This window comes from Pleurodeles waltl, chromosome 5 (genome assembly GCF_031143425.1).
Source record: "Pleurodeles waltl isolate 20211129_DDA chromosome 5, aPleWal1.hap1.20221129, whole genome shotgun sequence".
NCBI classification, from domain to species: domain Eukaryota; kingdom Metazoa; phylum Chordata; class Amphibia; order Caudata; family Salamandridae; genus Pleurodeles; species Pleurodeles waltl.
The window spans coordinates 1354469738-1354479528 of NC_090444.1; the positions used below are offsets into that span (position 1 = coordinate 1354469738).

The following is a 9791-nucleotide window of genomic DNA, read 5'->3' on the forward strand; positions in this document are numbered from 1 at the left end:
TTTAGTGGGTTCCTGTTCCCCCTGGACACTTTCGCGACTCTTGGACTTGGTCCCCTACCTTTGCAGGTCCTCAGGTCCAAGAATCTGTCTTCAGTGCTTTGCAGTCTGTTGGGGTCTTTGCAAAATCCATTATCACGACTTTAGTGTGTTTCTGGGTAAATAGTAGTACTTTACTCCTACTTTCCAGGGTCTTGGGGTGGGGTATCTTGGACACCCTTAGTGTTTTCTTACACTCCCAGTGACCCTCTACAGACTACAATAGCCTAGGGGTCCATTTGTGGTTCGCATTCCACTTTCTTAGTATATGGTTTGTGTTGCCCCTAGGCCTATTGCATCCTATTGTATTCTACTGTGTTTGCACGACTTTCTGACTGTGTTACTTACCTGATTTGGTTTTCTGTGTATATTTTGTGTATTTTACTTACCTCCTAAGGGAGTATATCCTATGAGATATTTTTGGCACATTGTCACTAAAGTAAAGTACCTTTATTTTTAGTAACTCTGAGTATTGTGTTTCTTGTGATATAGTGCTATAAGATATAAGTGGTATAGTAGGAGCTTTGCATGTCTCCTAGTTCAGCCTAAGCTGCTCTGCTATAGCTACCTCTATCCGCCTAAGCTGCTAGAACACTACTAATCTACTAATAAGGGATAACTGGACCTGGCACAAGGCGTAAGTACCATCAGGAACACACTATGAGCCAGACCAGCCTCCTACAGGTCCCCCCCCGGAGAAATGAACAAGTGTTCAGGAATAGAAAAAGATATCACTCTCTGAATGTGCAGATGATGTGTTTGGTGGACCAGTACATCTCCCATGTGAATGCCAAGTATCCTGGCTCTGTGCATGACGCATTTATGCATCCCATATGTGATGGGCAAACTCCAGAGGCACCGGCTGTGGCTAATAGGTGAGCCCAAGGTCCCCACCCAGTATAAGTTGGTGTCTGGGTATGGGGTTGTCCCTAAGGGTTAGTGTGTGTCTAACATTTGCCCCTAGATGTTGGTTACCCCAACCTCTCATGGCTACTGACCCCAGTGAGGAATGCCATCTGGTACCCACTATGAGCCAAGCCAGCCTCCTACAGCTGTAACTTGTGAAAGAAGCAACTAAGAAAACATTTAACGCTCTAATCCGAAACTGAGAATCACAGAAACCGGATTTGGATTGGGTTCGGCAGGAACTGTGACAGCGTACGGTGTATTATATCACCATCGCCAACTCGTCACTTGTAGAACACCTTAATGATTGCATTTTGGTAAGGTAAAACATAATTAATGCACGTAATACATACATTTGAAAATTATATCAATTGCCAATTCTTTTGTATAACATGAAAGTTAATGTTTACTCATTGTGCAGGGGCGTTCATCTTTGTACTTTTCACAGCAATTTTAACTTCAATGCCTGATGTCAAATTTCATTTTTGATTTACTTGTACATTGTATCAACTGGAAAGACTGCAGTTAGACCGAAGAGATGAATCAAACAACGTCCCATTTGCCTAAAGGAAAGGCTAACGCAAGGCTGTCAACACAATGCAGAAGTGCAGCTCCGTTTAGGTTTTCAGTGATGTACAAAATTTTACAGCATGCAGGTCAGAAGAATTTCTCGAGTGAAATACAGCTGTATTTGTAACAATAGGTTATACTTTAATCTCTACAAGAACATTATGTTTGTGGCAGTGTACATGGCTGGCATATATTCAGAAACAACAAGGTACAAAAATGATGTATTCGAGACGGTATTATTGCAGGCAGCATTATAAAGAATGTGGCATGCAGTAGTACTTAATCAGTGCAATCATGCTAGCTATTAGCTGTTTTATATATATTGTACTACTGACATTACTACTGTGCTGTTTACTTTGTACAAAGAAACCTATGAAATTCGGATCAGCAGAAAGGAAGACACCAACTATACAACATTAAGTATAAAGTACATTCTTATATTACACAGACCATTTCAAATATGCATCTTGGCCCATACTGGGTCAGTACTGCATTTAGTATTTTGCACAAAAAATCGCAGCATTGCATCAATAACGTCTGTGAGGCCCCTCTATGTTCTTTGTATACAAAAGTTGTTTGCTGGGTGAAAGCCTTTAATTACAAAGCAATCTGGTTCCTTAAAATATTTTAGAAATCCAGATTTAACGGATGTTCCCGACACTCTTCCTCTACAATTGACATTGTGACATGAAATAAATTAAGATGAGCCTCAGTACACCTGACCAAGGATATAGGAACTGTGTAGAAAATAAAAAGTGACATAGAAATAAATGTATAAAGAGTTGGTCAAAAAATAGGTTTCTTCAACAAAAAGTATAAATTGATGTTTGGTAAAATTGTACATATTTAACATCTGAAAGGCTTTAATCCGACAGTAGTGCCAGTCTTCAGTGTCAACAGAGTTAATTTTAAACTATGCCTTAACTACTGAAATAAAAAAATGAACATCCAGAGGTAGCATGTGACATCATACTTTATATCATCCTTGCTGCAAACAGTTGGTTTGGACGTATGCTTATTAGATAGTTTCCCAAGAGACAAGTACAACTTCTCATCGCTGTCTACATAAGACAGTGTTTATTCAGAGAAGCTATGAGAAAGATGTAAGGCAGTTCTTTCCAACATATAATATTAAAAAGCAAATATACAACCGTGAGATCGAGGCTTAATATTGACACGTTTCAAGATCGTATTATGGCACACCTGACCAGGAATATTATTTTGGATTTTAGGAGCGAAATCCTACAGCTGCACTTCTAGTTTGAAAGCACCGCTGGAATGATTATTTGGGGGCAATGCATTGTATCAAAGCAACTGAAAGGCCGATAAATCTCAGGTAGATGTGATGTAACTCAAAGGGAGAACTCGAAGGAAGAGATTCTTAAAATGTTGGATCTTTGTGAGGAACAAATGCATTGTAGATATGTTTACCGAGGCATATGATGCATACAGTCAAGTATAAGAATCAATACGAAATAAATCTAAACAGGGCCAAATTACCATAACAAGAAAAGGCAAAAGAATGTTTCAGAGGTGACTTAATGATGCAACTTTCACAGCAGAATACTCGAGACAGAAACACATAATATTGCATTAGTGATAAAGGGAATAGTCTATAAAAAACACAGTCCTTTGCTGTTGTTCATAAAAGCTTAAATTGGTCAGTGGATTCGTGGTGTCATGGTAGATGTCAAAAACAGACACAGGGATGTTCTGAATCCTTATAACTGAAGATGCACAACAGTAAAATCAAATATTCTCTCCTTTTATTGGGTGACCCCTTGAGCCCCTCCAAACAACGGTAAGTTAGGGGGCTAGCACACCGGCGTATTACGTGATTTGCAGAGGACAACCCAATTTTTTCTTAAATAAGGAAGGGGAGATTAGAACACATATCTCATGGTTTCAATGGAGGCTTGTGTTTCAGTTCAAAACCCCTCATTGCAGCAGTTACTTTACAGAGGAGCATCAGAGGGAAATGCACAGGCTTCTTGCATAATGTTGAGTGCAATCTGTATCACAAAATTGCGTGCCGTTGTATTTGCTTCATAACTATTTTTAAATAAAGCAGTCCCTCTTCAACAACAAAGAGACGTAAAGCTAAGAATGTGTATGTCCTATCATGATCTACAATTAAACAAAACATGATTACAGAGAACATATAGAAAGTTGTGTTGCTTTTTAATAGTACAGTAAGTGAGTGTTAGAAAATATAAAGATATCAGCTTCATCAGGACGTTGGGTCAGATTCCAACAAAAAGCACAAGCAGCCACATAAAGACAACCAAGAGGAGTGAGCAACAGATAACTCTTCTCGGCATGAGGAAGATGTGTGTGTACCTCAAGTAACTGTGTCCCTTTGGAAGTTGCTTTAGTGTTTAACAGGGCAAAAATCTCCAGATCCAGTCAGTGGAAACTCATTTCCGGCCATTCCTATTGTATCACATGTAGGGCTTAACACCTTACAGCTTGAATTACACCATAGACAGACATTTAACGAGGCCAGAAAGACAAAGAAAACTGGCATCGGTACAAGAGATATGCATACGGTAGCAAAGTGTGAGGTAGATCCCATGCAGAACAGTTAAAACAATGTATTATTTACAATCCTGGCTGCAGTGGCTTTAAAATGTTAAAACTACTTTTTGGTTACCAGATTTAGTTATGAATTTGTTAAGCATGCGTCATCAGTCCCAAACTGTCTGCAACCAAAGAGGTCACTGGTTCAATTCAAAGTATCAGCCCCTACCTGAAATATATAGAAATCTTTCCTGGACCGATAGTCATAGACTATGTTGTTCTTTACATTCATAAGAATTATCAACCACTAAAAACGTCACTTATATTGTGGTTTCATTATCAGTGTCATAGTCGAACTTGCCTTTCATCTATGTTACTAAGGCATTTCCAAGAAGAAAATATGAAGCTGCATAATTGGCAATATAAAACCATAAGACATCACAAAACCATCTTGTCAAATATTGGTAAGTTCTTCATTTTCTGTGCATAGAAATTGTACACCTATTGAAGCAGTATTTCCATATGCAGACACTTTTCCATAGCAGTAGATTATAGAGATATTACAAGAGTTATGCAGGTATTCAATTTTGCTCACTTTCCTTTTGTAACGCACAGATTAGTGCAAACTGAACAAAATCATAAAACGGAATTCCACACCTCCAAATTTCCCCACCGGTAAAACAAAATGGGCTGTCTATCCATTTTATAACAAATCTTGATTACTTCCATTGGCTTCAGTATTTGTGGAACACATAATGATGCTCTCATTGACTGTATGTGAAGCTTTAGAATTGGTTTTCACGAGCAATACATGAAAACATGCACTATCTAAGGTACCAGACTGCATCACTGTTGTCAAAATACATTTACAAGAGTGTCTCTTTGTAAATATAAGTTTGGGAGGAGCCAGTTAAGGGTATGTTGAAACGTATTGAGGATGTCAAAGACCATGTCATTCTGGAATAAATCTGAGTAACACCAAGCACCAGCAATGAAGGGAAAGGTTGCATCAACAAAAAAAGCTGACACTGTCATTACCTCTTTGTAAAGTTCATCTTAAAAATAAAGCTTGAGATATTTCTGGTCTACAAAAAAGAATTGTTATTCAAATAGGAGTAAAATTAAAACTTTCGCCTGGAGGGAAGGTTTGGAGAATAGAAAACATGGCTTTTTTCCCATCTCACACTTTATTTATTTATATGGGAGGCAAAGCAAATGGGCCAGTTACAAGTCACCCCATAATCAGAATTAGAATGTATTGCTTTGTTTTACTTCCAGGTGATACACCCTATTGTCCAAGCTCAAATTTCCAACATAAACTGCCAAATTTTAACAAGTATCCCATTTATGAACACTTTCTTTATCCATCTTGCATCATGGGGAACTTAGAAGCTGATGCTCAATGATAAGGCACGCAATACTGTTGGTATTGACTCCAGATGTGTTATTAATGTGTACTACCTATCACTGCAGTATGACTGAATGTTTCCACTACGTTTATTGATTTTGACTATGCCATTAGATTTAACTCAACAGTCTCTCTTTGCATCATCACTGTGATATACACTTGCATATGTGCTTGTCCGACAGTGAATGGTATGTAGAATAAAGGCTTTTCGTCTACTTTCCAGATCATCAGTCTGGGGCTCAGAGTGTGCATGCTTTAATCCACCAGAGTGTATGAGTTAAATAGATTATGAATGTTGTAGCAGTTCCCACTATCGGTTTTACAGGCTTTTTGTGTACTCATATACCATCTGTCTTCAGAACTGAAAAAGCAAGAGAAAATCTGCAGAGCTGACGAAAGTTCTCAAATGTTTAAAATTAAGGAATTAAGGACATTGAGCGTGCATGCATGCTTACTGGACACGTTGCTCTGAACAAATGCATAATCCATTTAGTTATGTCTTTGCTGTCTGTAGATTCAAAGTATCTATGTCTTTGTTTACAAAGGTATAACAATAAAAGTAGTGTCCAAAAGAATCACGTGGTATGTTGTGCGTTTGCGTGTTTTCTTAAGCAAATAAACACCATCTTTAACCGGTCTCAATAACAGCATAGTGATTACACATGGGTATGGCAGCAGAGCGAGGACAGAGAACAGATTTCAGAATGAAATGTATAGCCTTCCCTAATCAAAAGTCACATTAGAGTAGAAAAGCGAGAGCAGCACGGACGTGTATGTACAAACCTGGCAACATGCAAAGTCCAGACTGTCCACGTCTTAGCAAGGGAGAGAGGGTGCAGTTCCCTTTATACCAGAGGAAGGTACAAATCACTGGGGGTACAGGAGAGCGTCTGCTTACCAGTGTGGAAGAGCACCGGAAAAAGTTCAGCCTACAATATTATCATGCAGAGCTACCGTGCTGGTTCTAAAAAAATAAAATAGAAAAGTTTCTCCCCTCAGACATCCAGGCTGGAACTTAAATGTGTCAGCCGCGGGTCGGCGTTGATTTCGTACCTGTAGTGATAGCCCTCCATGTGATCCCTGCACGCATCCCTGATATTGTATATCCACTTTTTGATCCCTTTTCTGTTCAGGTACAATACCAGCAGGAAAATCAACCCTATCAAAGCTAAGACTATTCCCAGGAAGACGTAGGAAGTCTGCAAACTGCTCAGGTCGTCGTGATAGGAGCATTTTAGGTCAGAAATCTTGATGCTCACGAGTGAAACGTTGCTCATGTCTTGGGGGTCTGTGCACAAGAGCTGCTCCTTGCCCGGCACCATGGAGGTCTCCTTCAGCCAGCTCACAAACTCCTCGAGCTCGCAGTCGCACCGCCAGGCGTTGGACGCCAGGTTGAGCTTCAGCTCCCTGGGGAAGTCCCCCAGAGTGCCGTTGCGTAGCCGCCGGAGGGAGTTATTGCTGAGGTCCAGCGTCCGGAGCTGCGTCAGGTTGGCGAAAAGCCCCGCCGGAAGCCCCACCAGGTAGTTGTCCCGCAGGCTTAGGTGTACCAGGTTAGGCAGTGCGGCGAAGAGGCCCCTGGGCAGGTAGAGAAAGCGGTTCCCGGCCAGGTCCAGGGTGCTGAGGGCGCTCAGAGCCCCGCTGCGCAGCACGGAGGTCAGCACAGACTCGTTGTAGACGGCGCGGTTCAGCTCGAGCGCCGCCAGGGGGCTCCTGGCGCCGAAGGACAGGTTGCTGAAGCGGGAGATCTGGTTATCGCTGAGGTCCAGACGCCGCAGGCTAGGCAGGTCGGCGAGTGCCCGCGGCTCCACGTCTTGCAAGCGGTTGCCGCTCAGGTCCAGGGTGGCGAGGTCAGTGAGGGCGGCAAGGGGTGCCGTTTCCCGGCTCAGCCTGTGGATGCTGTTGCCGGTCACAAGCAGAGTTCGCACGTAGGCCGGGAGGTCCCGGGGCACCTCGGTGAGGCTGCGGTTCACGCACTTCACCGTCTTGTCAGACTCGGAGCACTCACAAGGGGGTGGACAGTTTTGATCGGGCTGCGAAGACACAGAGCCCAGCACCTGTACTAGAACCAGTACCGAGACCGGCTTCATGACCACGGCCCTCTCGCCATGCCTCGGCCACACCGGTACCCGCCGCCGGCTCTTGCGGCCTCCGAGGCGAGTCAACAAATCCAGCCCGAACATCGTAGCCCTCAGTCTCTGCTCAAACCCCAAGCTGCAGCTCGCAGAGCGGACGCCTTAGGGTAGGGACGAGGGAAATAGGGAGCCACGAACCTGAAACTTCAACACTCCGACCTCAACAGCAACGGTAGCCGCAGCTCAGAGCAAAAAGAAACTTGGGAGCGTCTCGGGACTGAAGACGTGTTCTCTGCTCCCTTGCTCGTCTTTGTCGCTTCACTTATTTTCGCTGTCATCGGGATACACACCTTATTTCATTCTTTTGAAGGCCCCATGACTTTGATCCTTTCTTCAAAGTGGTATCTTAGGCTTTCGCCACGATTGAAGGCACACCCTAAAAATAAACAATGAAAACAGTGAAGCGATTGACGCAGCAACGTTGCCGTGCACAGCTAATGCAGGCTTTTATGTTCACAGCCTCCCCTACCCCACCACAAGCAGCTGGCAGCAAAGAATTCCCCCCTCCCGCCCTTCTCAGGTGAGGGATCCGATTACTAACATGAGCTGTTTGATCCCCTCCAAAGTGGCTGCCCCAACCCGTCTAAATTTAAAACATAATTAATTGAAAAACGCAGAGAAAATAACAAAAAATGAGGACGCAAATGAGTATTCGGATACACAAGCCAGTTCAGCGCACACATCTGCAAGTGTAAACTTCAATTAGGGTTTTACTTTTGTGATCAGGCCTCCCAGGTCCTCTCCGCCATCCTTCCCTATGCGTCGTTGTCTGCGGTTTGGCAATTGAGGTATTGTATGCCCCTACCTGTCTGTGTGTCCCCGGCCCCTGTAGTTACTGTTCTTAGTGCTGTTGTCGCGTGTCCTGTGCTGCTCCACACGAACTCTGCTTCAGGAAAACACGAGCCGCCCTCCTACTACTACAATGAGGACAGGAGGACACTACCTAACTTCAAAGTATACAAAGAGCGCCATCTACCGCACCACACGAAGCTTTAATTCTGGTATTTTTTTCCTTTTCTGCGAATGCCAAACCACTTTTTTATTGAAAATAATACACAGGGATGACCATACATAAAATACCTCCATGTGCTTCGCAATCCTGAACGTATAGGGTCTAATCTGAGAAGATATTATTTTAGCATGCAGATAGGTTTCTAGACGCCATTATACATCTATGAACAAAGTGAAATTACTTACTAACGAACACAGGTGGGATATCAGAACGAGGACTGTTCAATCCAGTCTAGCACATCGTTTATCGGAATAAATTCATAGTATAGTTAAAAAATTCTATATTTTGGAACCAGTTCACGTTTTACCACTGCGGATATGACACTACCCATTAATTATTATATATTAAAAGCATGATGGAGTGATTAAATGGAAACAGTTTCTCAGAATAACTTGCATGAACTACTAAGCGTCCACAGTTCTTTATCTACAATGAAAACGTTGCGTTGAGCACTATAAAATAGAACTACGATCGATCAAATGTGAAGAACGGAATCAAAGATATACAATATTTGTTTCGTAAGAGTTATTTCGAAAAACGTGTTAAATATCAGAGCACCAGAAAATAAGGTGCGTTTTTACAATCGCGCGCGAATCTGCGTTCTTATGGACGCAAGACACATATGCTGTCTCTAGTGAGTGGTACGACAGCACAAGAAACCGAACAGCACTTGTATTCTTTAAGATGTAGTGCTTCATTTCGAAAACGTTCCAGAGACAATGATATATCTGTTTTTTGAACATCGAACGAAATATAGGAAGAAATATTCAGTTTTCTCCCTTGGAAAAAAATCTGCTCAGGGTCTTGTTGAACATGTGATTGCTTTGAAATATACTAGTGTTGCACAAATATTTAAGGAGTTTACCGAAAACAAACGGGAAAGGAAAGAATAACTACCGCGTGCCGTATTGTTAATATCGATAAATGGAACTGAGCACTGACTTTTAGAATGATAGGTTGGAGATGATGGGAGGACTTGACCCTCAGGCAAGAACTGCAAATAAAGTTCCCTTCACTCAGGCACCTAGCTGAGGTGATGGCCTCGAGGAATGCCAAATTAATAGCATTTTGAGCGGCATTTCTTCAAAGAAGGACCCCTCAGAGTCTGAAGACCTAGGCGCATATCCCAATATTGAGTATTGATGAGAGGGAAGGGCAACTGCCATCAGTCTACCATTACCTATGATTACCCCCCATGCCCTCCCTC

The 9791-nt window shown here is 42.3% G+C and overlaps 1 protein-coding gene across 2 annotated transcripts; it reads right to left on the reverse strand.

Annotated features, from left to right (window-relative positions):
- Positions 1-1630: 1630 nt before the first annotated feature.
- TPBG (trophoblast glycoprotein) lies at positions 1631-8497 on the reverse strand. Of its 2 annotated transcripts, none has more exons than XM_069235615.1 (2): positions 8378-8497; positions 1631-7948 (listed from the first exon to the last, which is right to left on the reverse strand). In XM_069235615.1, exon 2 carries the CDS (start codon positions 7618-7620, stop codon positions 6436-6438), a length of 1185 nt encoding a protein of 394 aa, XP_069091716.1. In that variant the 5' UTR covers positions 7621-7948; positions 8378-8497; the 3' UTR covers positions 1631-6435. The 2 variants fall into 2 exon arrangements, with proteins under 2 accessions (XP_069091716.1, XP_069091717.1); XM_069235616.1 differs by having other exon boundaries at positions 8287-8417.
- Between the last annotated feature and the right edge of the window lie 1294 nt (positions 8498-9791).

Coding starts and splice junctions, on each gene's coding strand:
- TPBG (XM_069235615.1), bottom strand. CDS start 7,620: ATGTTCGGGCTGGATTTGTTGACTCGCCTCGGAGGCCGCAAGAGCCGG.